General features: G+C 28.5%; 1 protein-coding gene across 4 annotated transcripts in view; it reads left to right on the top strand.

Moving 5' to 3' along the window:
- LOC107446551 (uncharacterized) overlaps window positions 1–14,005 on the top strand; it is a 61,391-nt gene extending 47,386 nt beyond the window's left edge. For all 4 annotated transcript variants that reach the window (XM_043049273.3, XM_043049271.3, XM_043049270.3 and 1 more), the window contains 4 exons: window positions 658–3,592; window positions 6,327–6,467; window positions 10,029–10,169; window positions 13,335–14,005. In XM_043049273.3, the coding sequence (XP_042905207.2) occupies window positions 658–3,592; window positions 6,327–6,467; window positions 10,029–10,169; window positions 13,335–13,390 (3,273 nt within the window). In that variant the 3' untranslated portion in view covers window positions 13,391–14,005. The remainder of the gene's footprint in view (window positions 1–657; window positions 3,593–6,326; window positions 6,468–10,028; window positions 10,170–13,334) is intronic.
- The last annotated feature ends 6,255 nt before the right edge of the window (window positions 14,006–20,260 follow it).

Here is a 20,260-nt window from a genome sequence, read left to right as displayed (position 1 = left end):
AACTGAGAAATATGGGTTTATAAAAATCTCTGCTCATAGAAACTAAAGATGTATAAATAAAATATTTATTAATAACTATTAAAAAAAGCTAAAAATCTTTTTACCATATTATGGTATTTTTTGGCAAAAATGTCAATAATAGAAAGAAAAAAAATATCTCCTAGAAAGCTCTTAAAAATGCAGCTCCATAATAAAATGTTATTAAAAGCAAAAATTATTAGAAAATATGAAGAAAAACAGAAAAAAAAATCTATTAATTCTTAAAACAAAACTTTAAAGCTTGGAATCAAATTTTTTTCATAATTTTGTGATAATAAACTATCGTTTCAATTCGAATTCCATATGATCTGGCTTTTACTGCATTCAAAAAAGATACTAAAACTATTTTCCTGTACTATGATTAGTATTTTTTCATATTCAGTTGATACTTTTTCTCTACTAGAGTAATTTTTTTAGTGAAAAATAATTATAGTCAAAACACATTGAATATTAAGAAATTTAAGCAAAAAGTTAGGGATGAGGATTTGTTCAATTTTTACAGCTGTTCAATTGTATCTCATTTAAGCAGTAAACATTAGCTATAGAGTGCTGACTGTTTAGTTATATCTTTATAAAAATAAATAACAACTCTTTTAGTTATATGTTTTTTCTTCTCAGAATTCATTGCCTCCATCAAGTATGAAAAAGCAAGAGCGATCACGTTTGCCAGGCTTAAAATCAGTACGTAAAATCTCAACTAGTAGTTCCAATTCGAACGTATCTCGAACAACACGTTCCGATAAGAAAGAAGATGTGGAAACAAAGACAAAATCCACCAAAGGTAGTGCTGTCGATGCATCTCAGGAGTCGGATAGTGAAAGAGAAGAGGATGAAGACGTCGATGTGCAAATTGATTGTTGTTTCAAGGAGGAGCTTTTTAGTGATGACGAGAAAGAGAAGTTGGATGAAGCCAAGGAGGATAGCATTGCCGAGCTTGATAAAGTTTTGGAGCCTATTATGAAAAGAACTGATTGCTCTTCAAATGATGCTGAAAATTTTGCATCTGAAAACAAACTAAGCCCTGGTGTGAAAATGGAAGAAAATTTAAAGATTGACTCTGAAACAGATACTGAGAAAGGTATGATACATAAACTATTATCCGACTGCATACAAGCAGAAACACCCTTGGTGGAAGATAGAGTTGTTGAGGAGCTTCAATCTCAATCTGCTCCGTCAGTTTTAGTGGATACTGTACCTGATGATAAACCACAGCCATCACCTGAAGAGGATGTTCCACAACCGATGCAAACATCTGAAGTTGCTATAAGCAAACAATCTGTTCTCAGCTTTTCAGGTCTCATTCGAAAAACAGAAAGTCCTGCTGTGATGGAGCCTCCTTTGATATTTTCAGAACCTGCAGATACCTCTTCAATATCGGAAATTGAAATGAGTGAACAACAGGTGGCATCCGACATTAAAATACAAAATTCAGAAACTAACGAAGAAACTTCCCTTCTTAGTAGCGGAAAGACAGATTGTTTAGAAACAAATGACTCGGTTGATTCGGTGCACGTGACTGAAACGTCACTTCCTTGCAGTGAGATTGTAAATGATCAAACTGAAGTCTCCTCACCTCAAAATATTTTTGTCCCTTCTTTTAGTCCTCAAAATGTAGACAACAAGTTGAGGTCAGATGACAATATTATTTCTGAAGCTGTAGATGTCAGTAAAATGATACCAGGCATTTTAGAGAGATTGAAGAATGATGTGGTAAATGAATTTGATCAAAAGAATGAACTTCCCTTTGATTTCTTACGAGAGAGCAGCAATAAGTGCATGTCTCGGTCTGATTCATCAAGCTCCTTGCGTATTTGCGAGAGTGATACAAACGATTCTAACAATGATTCAAAAGATGTGGGCTTTAAGCTTTCTCCTACTATTCAGGTATTCAATGCACTTTCCAAATGCAATACTGAAAATGAGCTGGATGCTGCTTCTAAAGTTTTAAGTACTGAAAGTAGTGAGAAAAGCAATGAAGGTGAATCAGTTGTGTTGAGTACAGATGTCAGTGAGAAGTCGACCAGCAATTCAGAGTTGATATCATCTGAGGCTGTAGAAATAGCATCGATTAAAGAGCAAACCCTTAATGTGGAGAACAACGTTACGGAGGGATCTTGCGTTGTTGACAATGAAGATACTAACTCTGATGCTCCAGTTGACAACTCCCTCACAGATTTTCTTCTAACAAAGTCCTGTGATGAAGCAAACTCTCTTCTGAAGGATGAGGTAGCTGAAGATTTGCGAGCTATCAGTAGTGATTCTCTGAGGGAAATCATTGATTCAGCTCCAAGTAATCTGGGTTTCTGCAGTAGTACTTCTCAAGAGCCGAAAGCAGCTGAACAAAACTTTGATTTGTGTCCTTCTAAAGAGGATGATAATATAAAAAACATATCTTTTACCATTAAAAAAGAAGGAAAGAAGAAAAAATTTAGCAAAAAATTTGGAAAGAAGTCAGGTTCTGAATTACTTCTGGACAAAGATTCGAAGATGAATAAGAATAGAGCTAAAAAGAAAATGAGATTTGGTGGATTTTCTTGTGAAAGAATGAAAAGCTTAGACATGAAGTCAAAATCGAAAAAATTGAAGAAAAATAAAAATAAAAAACGATTTAAGCACGAAGATGTATGCGAGACTAAGAAAATGGATGGTGATGACGTTAAAGATATTGATAAAGTAAAAAAGAAAGAGAAAAAGAAGTGTGACAAGAAGTTGTTAAAATGTAGTATGAAAAGTGAAGATGGTAGTGATGTGCTGAAAAAGAAGAAAATTAAAAAGAATCGGGAAAAGCTTTTAGGAAAAGATTTCTGTGAAAAGAAAGCCAAGAAAAAAAGGAAACTACCCCTGGATCACGGTCAAGATACTGATTCCGATAAGGATACGTTACCAAAAATGGAGAAGAAGCGAAAGAAGAAAAAACCTAAAACTAAAGGATGCTCTTCATCTGATGACGACAAATTCTTTAAGGAAGAAACTTTGGATGTGGCATCGTCATCCAGCATCAAACAAGAAGATCCTGACATGTCTTTCCTTCTGTGTGAGGAAAATGTTCCTGCCAGTCCTGTTGATATTGCTAACATTATAGACGATTCATCTGACTCTTCCAGCATGGAAGAGAACAGTTCAGGGTTGCTGAATATCAACAATACGAGCACGGTTATGGACAACACGCCACCAACAACACCATCGAGCACAGAATCTCTTCTATCCAGTTCTCCTTCCCATGAAAGAGATTCGTTTCCTTATCCAGAGAGTACGCAGTCTGGAAGGGAGTCGTGTGAGGGGGAGGGGGACATTTTCCGTTGCGGATCCAATCGAACTATAAGCAGGGGTAGTGAAGAATATCATGCCGCAACTACACTTGCATTTGATGTCTGCCAATCATCTGTCGCGGAGAAGCTACCTCCTAGTAGTGACCTGCTAAAACAACAACCAAAGTCTGAAAGCATTGATCACCAACTAACAAAGAGGAAAAAGAAAAGTAAAAGATTTCGGAGAATGTCGGAAACGACTAAGTCACCCAAGCACAAACTTTCCTTTTTGCGCACCTCAAAAGGTAAGCATGTTTTCATTACCTACAATTTCACAACTGTGTTTTATATAATGTTTACACATATCCTAATATAATTAAATTCACTAAATCTCAGCTCTTAAAAGTTATAACTTTAAGATGATGTATGAAATTTTATGGATTGTATTTATCCATTTAGAGGATCCTAAAAAATTATTATCACATTACATATATTACCTTTATACCTTAATTAAGCCCCTCTGGCATCAATATGAGTTTAAAAATTTTTTATAGATTTCCAAAATAGATGAAAGCTGATTTTTCTGTTGGTCCGCACACTTTTTTCTCGAAGCTTGGAAGAAGAAAAAAATGTAGAGCCAGTGTTTTCACTACAGCGCGAGAACCTCACATATAATTTTTTCTTTTCTCGCATTAAAAAATGATTACCTCGAGAAATTTGCGCATTCTATAATTCAATTTCAAAATTCCTGAATTTCTCGCATTTTGGAAAAAGCTTTGAATTACGCCATTTAGAATAAAATCCGTTTCACTTTTCTTCCTGGATCTTTCATTATTTTCAACATCTGCCCCGTTATCTAGCTTCCCTATTTACCAGTATTGTTCAGAACCTTTTCGAACAACAGAACACAACCACGGAACCCCTTTCAGAACGCATTTCTCTGTAACCACGTGTTTATCGTAGGTAAGGTTTCTTCATGTAAGACATTCAAATTTTTTATGTGCTAATGTAAGATGGACAAATACCTTGTAAAGGCAAAATCTTCTATGATGATGCACCAAAAATATTCAATGCTTTAAAAAGTAGAAGACGTTAAAAATGTATTATAATTAAAGAAATGATTTTTTTTTCAGTGGGTTTTTGTGTTTTTTTAGTTTTTAGAAATCTCACTTAATTTTATGAAATCTCACCCTGTTTTTGAGAAATGGTGAGAAATTCTCACCCATTTTTTTTCTATGATGAAAACACTGAGAGCAATCATTCTTTCTACCATTTTATAAAAATCTGATTACCAGTCTTCATTCAGTTAAATATGTTGAAGTTTTTTTTATTGTTTTTAAAAAAGTTTTACTCTATTTAATGTGTATTAAATGTTTAATTTTACAGTTTAATGTTAATACAAAAAGCCGTACAGTAAAACATTGTTATGGGTCTTGTTTTACATCGTGTAAAGTGGATGATTTATACAGAGTATCTTAAAAGTTTCAGTATTCTTAAATTTATTATACAAAAAAAAATTGCTAAAATAATTTTTATGTTAATGGTTATATATAGAGCCCGGATTTTGATGACCAAAAAAATCTCAACTAATGCCCTTAAAAAGTGCAAAAAATGCCCTTAAAAATGCAAAAATTGTGCAAAAAATGCCTTAAATAAAGCAAAAATATTGAATTAAAGAAATATTTCGGTCTTTAAAATTATTATGAGTCATTTAAAAAATATAAAGCAATGCAATACTTCATTTAAGTTTAAAAAAAATGTTTTATATCCTAAAATAACAAAAAAAGGAAAATGTATTGACACCAAAATATTTTTATTTTGTATCGAAACTTTAATGGATATAACAACTTCCATCTCATAATATTACTAAATATCAGAATTACATTGGATTATTAAATGTTTTTTGATAATTTGAAATGTAACCGAGCGTCTCTTGTCTGAAAGTAAATTTTCATTCCTGCAGAAGCTTCTTTCAACGTCTACTGATGTTATAGGTGCGTACTTGAAAATGACGGTCTCACTTACTTACAATTCTTCTTCCATTTGAAAAGATTTTGCTTAACCTGTTAATATTCTATAGATTTTCTTCATTGTTTGGAAGCCAGTGTAATAATAAAAATTGATAAAAAATAGTAAAAAATTAACAAAAAAACTTTAAAAAATGCATTAAAATGCAAAATATGCCCCAAAATTTAAAGAAAAATGCTTTATAAATCTAAAAAATGCTCTAAAAGACAAAAAATGTCCAAAAATGCATAAAAATGCAAATGTCATCAAAATCCGGGCCTTAGTTATATATAATAATAATATAGAATAACATTTTAAGCCTATTTTATAAAAATGTTTAAAATATTAAATTTGAAAGTTTTTTTTTTGCACACATTTTTATGTTTTAAAATGAATGTTTTCTTCAAATTTTTATTGATTTCAAATCATCATTTTATTTAGGACAAATAATAGGCATCAAATTGCCTATCATATGGTTCTGAGGTCTTTTTTTGGTTCCTCAGTTCTCTCAATATTTCATTTTTTCAAAAGGCCTTTTAAAAAAATTACAATCTGTATATAAATTCTCATTCAATTTTGTTTTAATTACAATTTAATGTAAATAATAAAATTCAAAAAAAGAGAAAATAATTTAAAATTTTGTAATAGTTTATAATTTAAAATTTTATAATTTGTGCTGGGTATCAGGTAAAATGAAGTTAATTATTTTGCCTCAGTTAGTTGTACTTATCACTAAATTTTACAAAGTAAACTTGGATTTCAGAATGAGATTCTTTTTCAAAAGTTCTAATATTATTTTAATAATAGGCCTTTAATGATAGGCTATAAGTTTTCCTATCTTTTGGATAATATGAAACTCTGAAATCTATTAAATAAACTTAGATTTAAATTGTTAAAATCATGCTTGTTAAAATTAGTATTTTTTAAAAATGAGACATTTTACCATTTTTAAAAATAAAAAAAATTTCGATGATGGGAGTTGTGGTGTTGTATACTTCATTGGTATGATTAAATTTGGTCTTTGAATTGCAGTTGAACACTATTATGAAGAATCGTCAGGTACTTCATTAGCTACTCTATCCAGTTCACCTCCATATGGTTCTCTAAGTTTCTCAAAGTCCTTGCCCTCTAAGATGTCACCTACTTCTGAAGAGATGATTCATGTGCCTCTCCGTAAGTACTCCTTCGCTATATTCTAACACAGTAGTCTCTTTCTTAATATAATCTTTTTAGATAACTTTAACCAATTGATGACAATAGGTAAACTAGGAAATTAAACAAATATTTTTGTTTATGCATGAATTTTCTTTTAAACAATGTTTTTGCATTTCCGCGAAGATTGCAACCAACCATTTGTTGCATCAAAATCTGTTTTGCTCATTTACTTGACTTAATTTTCTACTTTTCATTGCAAAAGCAGTCCATTGATTAGAGCATCACGTTTTCGAAAATTTTTGAACCACCGTCTTAAAAACTTTTTCAACCATCTCATCTTTACTAGCTCTATTTCTTTAGAGCTATTTCTTTTCTAGCTTTATTTTAATTTTTCAAAATTTTGAAGAATAGGGACTGTTTAACTGTATTGCTTTGGCACAATTTTGGTAGTCTGTTGTAATAGATTAAAATGTTGATCTTTAATTTTAATGTTAAATAAGTTTGGCTTTCTATATTATCAAACTCTATGTCATAAAATGGTGACACACTCGGTTCAGAGAAGACTTCCGAGACAAGAAGATCACGTGACATTATGAAAACGAATACTTGGAGTTGAAAGAGAAGGAATTCTTCCGAATACACAATGAATATTTCTTTGGGAGTAAGATGATTTTTGAAAAACTAAATAAATTTAGTGATGTGATAACAATAAATAATTGCAGAAAACAATAATTTTAACATTAAGACAGAGTCATTTTGATATTAATTAGCGACTGATAACATTATCCGCAATCAAGGCAGGACTGCTGAATAAACAAAATATTGAAATTTTTAATTTTTGTTTCGAATATTTTATTATTGTTAAAAAGTTTATACATATTCCAAGGACATCAATTGACCATATTTAATTTAATTGATAACTCTGATCCATTAGTAAAACTTGCAATCAAGTTCAGGCAAGACATTTCATGAGCACAATGACCAGTAAAAAACTTTCGAATAAAGTGGGATTTTTATTTTCCTCAAAACTTTTTTGTACACATTTTTTATTAATATATAGGACTGTTCGGAACTAAATGGGTCGATTTTGGATGATGTTGGTTATACATTCTTGATGTATTCATTACAATGGGCCACCCCTAAATGATGTCACACTTAGAGGAGAGGAAGGGGGTTCTTTAAATAATGACAGTTAGTGACAAAATCGAGAAAGGGGGTAGCAAAAAATTTGGTCTGCTCACATTTTTATCAAAATAAAAACCTTTAAAATCAGTAGATTAAGTATTTTTATATAATTAGTTTTAACATTTTTTTTCTTTATATTTTTCATTAAAACACTTACAAGTTGAAGCCCAAAAATAAAATTTGGAATATGATTTATATCATGTATTGAACTGCTAATTTATGTTTATGTAATATAGTGTAATATGTAACAAGGTGATGGGGGGGGATAATGTGAAGTGTGACAAAAAGGTGTCGGGGGTTAAAAAATATTGTAAAAAGTGTGATGTCATGTGTAGACAACTCTTAAAGTAATGTCTTCCCAACCTAACAATAAAGGTTTTAGAAGATTACTTGTGATCAATAAAGAAATGAAATATTAGGATCTGAAAATTCTAGGTAAACTAGATCCGATAGGGAAAATTTGAATTTGTCCCTAAATTTTAATCGTTTTATACTAATTTGTAGGGAAATGTGAAAGTAAAAAATGCTAAGCAATATAAGAGAACATTAAAAGATAATAATAGCATCAGCAGCAAATCTATTTGAAATGACTCACTTCTTAAAATGAAACATGCTCGTGACTAATTAATGAGTAATCCTGCCTCATCTTTACTTTGATAAGGATTTTAAATTTAATGACACCTAAATACGTGCATAACTTACAATTGTTATTGTAATGGAGTTCAGAGATCAGATAAGGATGTGTATATTATTACATTGCACAGACGGAGAGTTGCATATTTGGTAACTACACTGGGAAAAGACTAGTAAAAAAAAACTATCAGAGCTAAAGATTTGCTTGTATTTATAGCCTTTTTGGGCTCAAACTCAACGTCCAATCAGAAAAGTCAAATTGCATGTTATACATTACATAATAAATATATAGCATTTTATTGCTTGAATATGAAGTATTTAACTATTTCATTTAATTAGTTTTTGCAAGTTACAATCAATTTTTTGCCTAAGTCCTAAGAAAATGCCCAACCCTGGAAAGCAGCATATTAAACTTTAGCAGTTAATTAATAAAAAAAAACACTCAGTTTCTAAAATTGATTAACCTGAAATACTGTGTTCATGTAACATCAGTGTTATTAATATATTGCATTTAATAAAGTTATACAAATATATAATGTAACCACAAGCTGTTTAACTTCACTGTTAAACAAGAACACAACTAATAGTTGAAACAGTGTAGCTACAGAGCTGGGGAAAGAAACCAAGGAGAATGGGAAGGATGATATGAAGGAAATCCCTTAAAAATTTAATTGAATTACCCAACAAGTCAGATGAAGAGTTTGAGCAATACTTAAGTTAAATATCTTATGTATTGTTTTTTCGTATAATTTTTCTTAAAACAAATGTTTATTTTAACTCTTACAGAAAGCGTTTTACTAATATATATTTCAAGTTTAAGAATAATGCATAACAAAGAAGTTAATAATATTAAAATTTATTGCCACAGTTGCAAAATTCAGGGAAATTCAATGAAGTCAACCTGAAAAGAAAAAAGATTAGAGAATTTTTTGTTTTGAGTGTTTTTGGTTACCCTGAGAAGAAAATGTGACAGCAGGTATAAAGTTTGCAGATAGTTAAAGGCTGAACTAGATCAGTAACTTAGCTGTTAGATATTAGGCTATCCTAATATTCAAGAATGGATTATCACAAAAGCAGTATTGCTTCCCTAAGGTAAGTAACACCTTCTATGTAAACAACAGTCAAAGTTGCCTCGTATGCTTTTGTATTGTCAAAACACCAATTTATGGAAAGGGGTCTGTCTATTATTTTCAATTATTAAATACACTTTATCATGTTCAAAAATAATATTTATGCATTCTCAAAAATATTACAATTCATATTTCTAAATTAACTCTGATTTTTTATAAATGTATTATCTAAATTTTATTATGAATTAAAAAGTGAGAATTTTGAAATAAATAACTTTCTTCTTAAATGGTTTAGAAGATGTTTAATCTGATTCAAATTAGTTTCAAAGGTCAAATACTTCAAATATTATTTACAAAAGAAAAATAATAAAACGTACCTATAGTGAAAGCATTACTCTTTACATGCATCAAAATGTCGTTATCTATGCTAAGGCTGCTATTTCTTGAATTTCTTTCTTACTTTTTTTAATATATTGAGAATCATTTTATTAGCTTGATCAATGTAATGTTTTAATTGTGATAAAAAATATTATTACCTCATTCAGTTTTATATCATAACTAAAAAATAAAAAGTTATGATATGAAACTAGTTGTTTTTAATTCATTTAATTGAGCTATATGAAAATCTCTTTTTTAGGATGTTTCGTTATAATAAGTTATAAGTTAATCAAATTTCTTTCAAACATTTCAGATGAAAAGGATCCTGAGAAGAGAATAGCTCTTTTGCAGAAAAAGATGTCTGAATTGAGGAAGCATTACTTATCTTTAAGAGCCGAAGTGATTGCTATTGATCATAAGCGAAGGAAAGCCAGAAAGAAAATAAGGGAGACAGGTAATACAAATCAGCTGATACAAATCTCTTAGGTAGTTGAATCTCCTTTTAGGCAACAGATATTTGAAGGTGCCTATTTTTTGAATGGTTGGGGGAAAAAAAAACTCAGTTTTAAAGGGCCTTTAACTCTTAGCAAATCTATAGTTTAAACTGTCTTGCAGTAAAGAATTACTTGAGCTTTAGAATAAACAAATGGCTTAAATATTTTTTTTTGAAAAATATATATATTTTAACATTATTAAAATAACAAATTTAGTGTGATTTTTAAACCTACATAAAAATTATTAAAATCAATGAATTATTCTCATTTTTTGCTAATTTTTATCAGTGCAAGCAATGCAGCATCAGAATAATTTTTCATAATTTCAATCACAAATGCTTTAATTTTCACAAAATTATGGCTTTTCTTTGTGTAATGACATTTTGGACTATTTTTATTATTTTGGCCATTTTCATTATGTTTTATTGCTATATTCTTCATGATTAAAAGTTTTTTCTCTGCTTTGCCCTTGGCACTTTTCGTTAGATCTGCAAAATTTCCTTTTGTGCTATTAAGATTTCCACTAAATATCACTCAATTTCCTCTCCTCTCTAGTAACAAATTTTGATTGCATTATTACTCTATGCCTTTCTGTCCACAATGCTCAACGTTCATTTCAAATTTATTTCTGACCTATTTAATTATTAAATTATAAAAATTTGTATGCCTTCCTTTTCTCTTAAGAACAGAAACACATTTTGGAAAAAAATCTGCTGATAACGAAAATATATATCCAACCAATTTGTATCTATTGTATCTTAAATTCAAATTTTTCCAGAGTTGACTGTAATCAATTATAAAATAATTGATTGCCAATTACATCTTTTGCAGTAAATTGTTTTTTCATTAATTATTATACAGTTAAAAAAAAGCGTATGCTCTCGTTATAAATTTCTTAGGTTTTCTTTCTCAAAATTGAAAGAGAAAATCGATGCAATGTAAAATACAATCACACCAATTACACAATGCAATCTTAAATAAGTAACACTATTAAGATTATTTTATATTATTAAAGCACAAATATTGTAAAAATATGTTAGTGGAGGGAGACTATTTTGGTAAGTAATTTTATGCATGTGGAAACCATTTTGGAGATTATTTTCATGTTTGACGCCACTAAAGCGATTATTTTTAAAGTTTAACCTTAGTGGAAGGCCTGAATCTAGTTTCCCTCATTTTATACCATTTTTCTTGTTACCATTGGTCGTCCTTTTTGCCATTTGATGCCCATGTTAATACTTTTGATGGAAAAATATGACGTTAAAAACGCGACCCATTCTCTTTCTATTGATGTTATTGGTGAGTGGTGGTTCTTGCTATGTTTTGTCTGTATTTGAAATAATTTGCAGCCAAAAGATTTTTAAAATTTTTTTAAAACATCTTTTTTGCCAACTGTCTAGTGGGATATGATTATATAAAAGTATGCTTTTGCCCTTGAATTAATTATTGTTTTAACATTAAATTATATGATTGCCAGGTTTTAGTTAACTTTTTAAAATAATTTTGTTATTTTAAGAATTTCAGTATCAGTTCTTCCTTTCATGTAAATTTATTTGTTCCGAGTCACCGTTTTCTGTGTGGACTACTTCCTTCAGTTTAACTTAATTTTGTTAATTTTTTTCCAATTCTTCACAGTGTTTCGCTTTGATTAATTTTCAATCCTACTCTTTTTGCATTTGTTGCAAATCTTCAAATTGGCTGACAAGTAAAGCAACATCACTGCAGGGCTCAAAATTGGCAAAAGCCCATTGTTCTTAGTCCACTTAAATTTGATTTGCGCTGACATAAAACAATCATTAGTGGTCTCTGGACGAGCAATCGATGTAATGAGATGGTACGGTATTTTAGTTATTTTTATTTTTTTTTATTTTTAATCTTTTGATCTGTGTCTGTGTTTGGTTTTTGTCATACAATAACATATTTCATCATAATTATAACATTACACATTCTTTGTATTGTAATGTTTCTTTTAAAATATTTTTATTAGCTTTTTGTTTAAAAAAAAATTTAATTGAGACTTACTACAAATGAACCAGTGAAAATTTGTATAAACTAATTATAAACTATTTTAGCGCTTAAATTTTCTTAATTTCTATTTCTGCATTATTGGCATAGTCTAAATTTTCTAATGCAGTAGTTAAAAAAAGAAAAATTCTTCTAATTTTAAAGTGTTTAACAGTCTTGCAGTCGACTGATTGTAAGACAAGAGTTTCAGTAAATCACTGAAGTCAAGCATTGCTGGCAATTATCAGTTAGTGGGTGGGTGACCAGTTTGAATAGCTTGCACAAGTACATCATGGTATTAGTTCTCGAAAACTGTGTGGCTATAAACGGGAGTACTATAACTTCTGCAGAGAATCAAAATGGTGATGGCATTCTTTTTAGGTCATCCTCGGGAATGTTTGCCAGGCCTTCGACAATAGTTCATTGTGCAGTACTAGTGTGAGGTTAATAACGTACTACTTTTACTACTAACTGTTCTTCAAAATAGAATGTAACATAATTTGTGATGTGTTACATTAATTTTTATTTTAGAAAATAAGGGTCATTAAAAATACTTAATTTTGGTTCAAGGATTTTAGAAGTCCTTAATTTCCAGTATCACTAGTTTATTTTAATTTTTTAGACTAACCGAAATATTTATAGCAAAAAGTCTGTTTTTCTTTAACCTAGAATGAAACCTTGCGTAGAGGCGAAAAGGGATATGTGCGGGGGGGGGGAGGCTGCTAGCAAGGGGAAACTTGTTCATTAAAATATTCTTTCTTTCCTCTAGAATGAAACCCCATGTAAGGAGTAGTGCATTCTGAAAGAAAAGAATAGTGTTATATCAGTAAATGCAATAATTTTTATTTTTATTTTTTTGTCGAAAAAGTGAATAATTGGCATGGTTACTTGAGGTTACATGTATACATTAATTATGGCAAACAACTATTTTTTAAGGTCGTTAATTTTTTCGAAAAAAACTTTTAAAAGTTCTTGCTTTGATAAAAGTTTTTGCTTTGATAAAAGACCCTGCAAATAGTTTTTCATACTATAAGAAATTCATTTATAAATTTATTTATGAATCCTCATTTTCAGTTCATTAAATAGCTCTAATTTACGTTCTGTTTTTTTTTCTCCCCCAGTTGGTTCGACTACTGCTCCATCTCCTCATTCGGATGAAGGACAAAGCTGTTCCTAATCCTGACACCAGGAGTTGACTCTTTTTGTACAAATATTTTTAAAAATATACAAATTATTATATTATGTAAATATGTACAATTTTAAAAGTATAAAAAAAGTTTTAGGTACTAGTTATTTTTAAATAACTTGTATATCAATGATGTTATATTTGATATTCATTTTGTCAATATCCTCCTTCTATATTTATCTTCTCATTTTAATTATTATTCTATTGTTAAATTACTTGCATTTTTCATTGTTTAAAATCAATATTGTTACTCTAAAAGTAATATTTTTAAAAATATTCAAGTTGCGTTAGTGTTTGAAAATCAGATATATATATTTTGTCAAAAACATCATATTTTTAAAAACAGTAACAAAAACAACAATTGTCAAAAAACATTAATTTTTATTGTTAATACTACTTATATGTGTATATAGTTATATTTAAAAAGAATTCTCAATCTGTTTCAACTAAACTAAACCATATATATTTTAAACCGAAGCAAAATTTATCTAAAGCAATTCTTCATTATACAAAACTTTTGCAATAAGGGTGATTGTACTTGTAATTATATTTTGAAACAATTCTCCTTGCTATGTTTCTTTTTTAAAGAATGAATGCATTCATGTACATTTATTATGTTTTGTTATTTCATTCCTTTGATTTTCTTTTGAAACCTAAAAAAAAAAAAAAAAAAAATTAGCATTCTCAATGCTAAAAATGCAACTCTTTCCTAGCATGTCTGAGAATGAAAGTTTGCAAAACTGCTTAAATTAACCCTCTGGTGGTTTTACTCGTGCGCAGATCTTCTTTATTCTAAAGAATGAAGTGTGGGAAACTGTGTTTTATTGAGCAGTCTAAAATTAACACAGAGCTCAAGAGTTTTCAATGTCCTAAACTGGTTTTAGGCAGGGCATTTGGGATTTGCTGCCCCGAAATCTGTCATTCTGAAAATTGTTTCTACGCTTATAACTCTAAAGGTAGTTATTCAATAAAAATAAAATAATAAAATTACTTATTTTACAAATATTTGATATTAGCTCAGAATCCTACAATTCTTGTCGAAAAATTTAAATAATGTATAATTTATGTAGATATATCACATTAACTCAAATAATTGTCTGTAAAATTTTGAGTTCATAATAGTTTTGAATAATTAAAGCTAAAGTGTCTATTTCTTTTAATTTATTTTGAAAACAAGGATTTAGTATTTCTACATGTATAGCATTTTTCACGTAAAACTACTCTATGACATCAAGTTTTGGACAATTAATGAAAAGGAGTAGTACAAGCTACTCTTTTATTTCAAGTGTTTTTAACCATCATTAAACAACAGGAATCCATATTTAGTATTAGTTTTATTAAAATGTTTTCAGTTTTGTGTTATAATTTATTTTTCATTGACATGCAATTCCGTTTACTCCAAAAGTGATTATTTAAAAATACTACTGTATTGCTCCTTTGCAGATATGCTTATCAATGAATTTCTTTTTCTACAACTAGCTTTTACTATCCAAGTTTCATTAGAAACTTTTATAGGAAGTGATGATTTTCTATATGGATGAGTTAACAAAAAAAAATTTTTCCACCAAATCTTATTTTTTTCACAAGTTCATTCATACCCATTTCACACAATATTTTTTAATTTAAAGTAATATATAATGACATATTTTAATATCTGCTAGGGTGCTTGAAAAAGCTTTTAAAAATTGTTTTGATGGATTGTTCAATAAAGGTTACAAAAATAATATATTTATTCAACCCGCCCGTTGTTATTAAAGGGGTGCTCGAAAGTGCATGATGCATTGAATGCAATGTTTTTCTAAAAATTTAAAAGCTTCTCAAAATTTTAACATAAGATGTTCTACAGATATATATAAAAATCATTAACTGAATAATTTTATTAAAAAAAATCTTTCAACTTACTTATTTAGTTAATTTATCTTAAAAGTTTATAACTAAGTTTACATTCAAATGTCTACTTAATGATGAATTTTTATGTTAAGATAGCTAAACTTTCTAAAAATGTCTGAAATTTAGGTTAAAAAATATTTATATGAACAATACCTAGTGTTTTAATTTTTATTGTATGCATTGTTTTCTATGAAATAAAATCTTGATTGCATCATAATTTTTTTAAATAAATTCATTAGTTTACAACTTCAACTTTTTTTACTGACTTGCATATATATATTTAGAGTATAGTGACTAAATATAATATTGTGACTGAATTTGCAAGCATGAAAAACTATTATTTATGTACTTATGCATATTTTCCTTCCTTAAAGTGCACCAACAAAACATGAGTATTTTAACTGGAAAATATTAAGTTCTTGTTTATGTACTGATGCTTTTTTTATATAGATAACATTTTATTTATGACATACAGTTCGTGAGTAGCTACTACGAGCTAAATTGCGTGGGGAAAAGAAAACAGGCTTTATTTCTCCTACTTTGGTTTTCATTGTTTTAATAAGTGATTGTTTTTATTAAACATTTCTGTATTCAATACCGGCAAGTAAACATTTTAAATGTAGTGAATCATGGAATTCAGAGATTCCCAATCAGCTGGTTTAGGAAATACCTAAAAAATTTTAAAAGCACTGCTTCTACTGTAAAAAAAGATCTGCAAGATAATTCAAGTACAGGAGCTACATTATTGTTTATAAAAAGTGCTTTAATGTCTGTTTCATGAATTGATTTATTTATACAAGAAAGAGTTGATTGTATTTGGAACTGCATCAAAATCTGCTAATATCACAATTCTTATTCACAGAATTGGTTTTTGTATTTATCTGATTTAAAAGTTACGATAAAAAGACATAATAAGGGCTAGTTCTAATTTAACCAAAAACTGAAACATTGATTCTAAGTAATTAATTTAATTTTGTTATAAAATTTCAGTGTTGCATAATTTTTAATTATGTACCTTTAAGTGTTATTTAACAAAAAAAACGTGCATAATTTTATTTATATAACCTGTGCAGAATTAAATAGTATATATATATCTTTAAAGTAAATAAGCAAACTGTATATATATTTCTGTGTTCTTGTACTTCTGATAACTAGTTTGCACCTTTGTGTTAAAATACTCATCATCATAGCTAATAACATTAAAGTTAACAGTTAATTAAAATCTTTAGGGCTACATTTTTTTCCTTCAAGTTTCTGAAAATCACAGGGTTAAAGATTCTTGTTAATGAAAAATATCTTTCAGATATAAACATTTTTTTCTGAATAAGGTATTTAAAATAATAAATATTGTTTAATTTATTTTATATATAAAAGTTAAAAAAAAAAAACTTTTAACAATGATTCATAAAAGATTGGGAATCTCTGATTTTAAGTAGTTCATCAGCTGTAAAATTTCATCTGCATTTAATAATAAGAATAGATATTTGCACTAAGATGTTTTTAACAATGTATTGTCATTTTTATATATATTTTTTTTCATCTTTCGAATATTCACTTGTATTTTGCATTTTGCCTAAAAATGGAAACATGAAGTGATGTTTTTAATTCTCATCTCTTTGTACATAAAGCATTGTATAAACATATATGTATTTGCTCTGTAATATGCATTCAGCTAAATAGTTGTGAATTTTATATATAATAAATTATAAAAGTAGTCTTATTTTGTGTATTTGAATGAATCATTGCTTTGATCCAAAGTCAAACCAGAGTTGGACATCCAGTACCAGTTTCGGAGTATTATCCAAAAATGAAATATCATGAGATTGCTTAAGCTTATACCAATTTCAACACCTAATGAAATATAACAGATTTTTATTGAAATAAAAACAAAAAATTAGTTACTTTTATTGTTTTCTACATTTTTTAATTCTTTTTTATAAGAAATTATGTAGTTTCTCTTCTAAAAAAAACTTTAAAGGTATCTTACCTCCACTTCTTGAATTTTTGTTTACCCTGTGTTCCCCCCCCCCCTAACAAAATTTTTATGATAAGCTATTGCCTCTCGAAAGAAGTGGGGAAAAAATCGCCTATTTATATTACATTAAACTCCCTCTCCTAAGGAAATCGCAAACATTTCTTAAGTAAGAAAGTCACAACTGGTTTTTGCTTAAACTTTGACTCATACTGCTGTAATCTAATTTTAGAATTAAATTCAAATGAAAGATGTAACTTTGCATAAAGAAAATTTTCGTTTTAAATCATTTTTTAAAATTTTGAGGATGATATTCAGGAATCTTATGTTTTTTCCTTTTGTATTCAAAACTCTTTGCATCTATAATTCTGTGAAGAAAAATTTTCCAAATTCACTTTTATTTAAAATTTTTCCATGTGTAACTTCTTTAGTTTCAAGTGACATGTTTTGTTTTGCCTTTTAAGAATAAGTGGTTTTTAATATCTTACGTAATCATTGCTCATAACCCTTTCTCATCAAAAATAATGAAATCAAAAGACCAGGCATTACATGAATTTAAATGGTCCTAAATTGCATTTTAAAAATTATTAGATTTCTATGGATTTTTTCTTGAAATTAAAAATAGTTAAATGAATGGTTAGTAATTTTGAGTAAGTAAGTTAATATTATACGGTTTCCCTTTCCATATTTTAAAAATTTTGTTTCATGATTATTTAAACCAGGAATTCCTGTTTTTTTTTCACAATGGTGAAAAACACCATTGAAGAAATAGGTTTCTTCCAATCCAAGCTGAAACTGTTTTCGAAATTTTTTTTAAGCAGTTCGTAATTACAATCTAGTTTAACCTTCCGGGAATGATATAAACTGAAGATGTACGTGGTGAAAATTTAATATTTTACCCTACCTGTTCCAGTTACCCGGTAAAAATCTTTATTTGTTTTTCAGCAGGTTCCAATGACCCTCTAATATTTGGATTTATTACTTAGCCAGTTCCAGGTACCCGGTAGAATTTGAATTTATTATCTGGCTGTGTACTACATGTATGAAAAAGGATATAAAAATTTTATACTTTCTTATCGAACAAATACAGATGAAATCTCTAAAAAAATTTATGGCATGTCTTTATAAATAAAATTATATGTTTTTAATTTTAGATTATTTTACACTACATTTTTAAAAGTTTAAAAAAATATTTGGGATGACTGTTTTGCTATACAATGATTAACAAAAAACTTTGAAATGAAGTGTAAAAATCTGATAATAGAGTGGAATTAATTTTTCATTTGATTCATTGAAAATTTCAATAACATTTAATAATGAAGCTTTTGTTAAATGTAAGACATTTTCAAAATATTTTAATGAAGTGACGGTATAGTAAATGAAAAATGTTTTAACTATTGGGATTCAATTGTCAATCATCTGACTATAAGCGCAATTTCTGTGTAGTAAGATCTACCTGAATACAATCACTTGAAAATTTTAACAGTCGGTAAGAAATTTTATCTAATGTTGAACCGAAGCTTTGTATCGTTTTTATCCCAGTAATTGTGAACATATAAAAGATAAAGGAATTTCTTGACCAAGCAACAAATACGGTACAAACTTGTTTTCTGAAAAAAACTTTTTCTGTGAAACTAATATATATATTTGCGTAACATGGAGTTTATTTCTAGTGAAAATTTAAAGTTATTGATGGTCAATTGTATTCATACATGCTTATTTCCTATATAAACAGAGAACAATTTATACTGAAAATATTTCCAAATGTTTTTACAGTTATATAAAAATAAAAAGTTTTTTTTTAGTGCTTTGAAATAAAAACTACTTTCAAAAAATGTATTTATCCATTTTAGTTAAAGTTGTCGGTTTTTACATGTGCTTTTATTTTACTGGAAAATAAAAGATGATGAAATATGAGTAACTATTTGTAAGAAAATATTTATATTTCATTTGCAAAAGTTGTTCTATTATACTTCTATGAAATGCACAAACCTGATTAAAAATTCTGCACAAGAGTGTAGTATGTGGTTCATTTCTTTCAGTCTGATTATTAAAAAACAGATTGATTTCTAAGTATTTTTATAAATAGTTAAGACGTTACTATAATTCGGTTGTGTCGAACATAAATGAGTATCGCCTTTGTAGTGAATTTCTTTTGCCGATATAAACCACTCAAATTGTAATAGCTCTCTACTTAAACATATCCTTTGACTTGTATCCTTTGATATTAACATCAAAGTTCTCTTTTGAATCAAAAAATTATGAAAAATCATTTAAGTGTCCGGGAAACGACCTCCTGAAATACAGCTATGAATAATAATAATTAGAAAACAAAGGAGGGCAATGGCTATAACCGAAATAGACAATAGTATGCATAAAATCTAGGTTCCACAGAATTCTTTACCCGCCTCTTATCTTGCTTGCGTCATCACTGATTTTAGCGACAATAGTACTAACTATATAGGACAAAATAAAAAAAAAATTAAAAATGTTATAAAAATATTTTTTAACCTTTCTAAATATTTTTAGAAATTTTGACACATATCCTTTGACTTGATATTAACATCCAAGGTCTCTTTCGAATCAAAAAATTCTGAAAAATCATTGAAGTCTCTGGGACATGGCCTGAAATACAGCTATAAATAATAATAATTAGAAAACAAAGGAGAGCAATGGCTATAACCGAAATAGACAATAGTATACATAAAATCTAGGCTCCACAGAATTTTTTACCCGCCTCATATCTTGCTTACATCATCACTGATTTTAGCGACAATAGTACTAACTATATAGGATAAAATTAAAAAAAATTTAAAAATGTTATAAAAATATTTTTAGAAATTTTGACGCATATCCTTTGACTTGATATTAACATCAAAGTTCTCTTTTGAATCAAAAAATTATGAAAAATCATTAAAGTGTCCGGAAAATGACCTCCTGAAATACAGCTATAAATAATAATAATTAGAAAACAAAGGAGTGCAATGGCTATAACCGAA

Source organism: Parasteatoda tepidariorum, chromosome 10 (genome assembly GCF_982258835.1).
Source record: "Parasteatoda tepidariorum strain Cologne lab strain chromosome 10, Ptep-v5.0, whole genome shotgun sequence".
NCBI lineage: Eukaryota > Metazoa > Arthropoda > Arachnida > Araneae > Theridiidae > Parasteatoda > Parasteatoda tepidariorum.
This window is presented reverse-complemented; position numbering and strand designations above follow the sequence as displayed.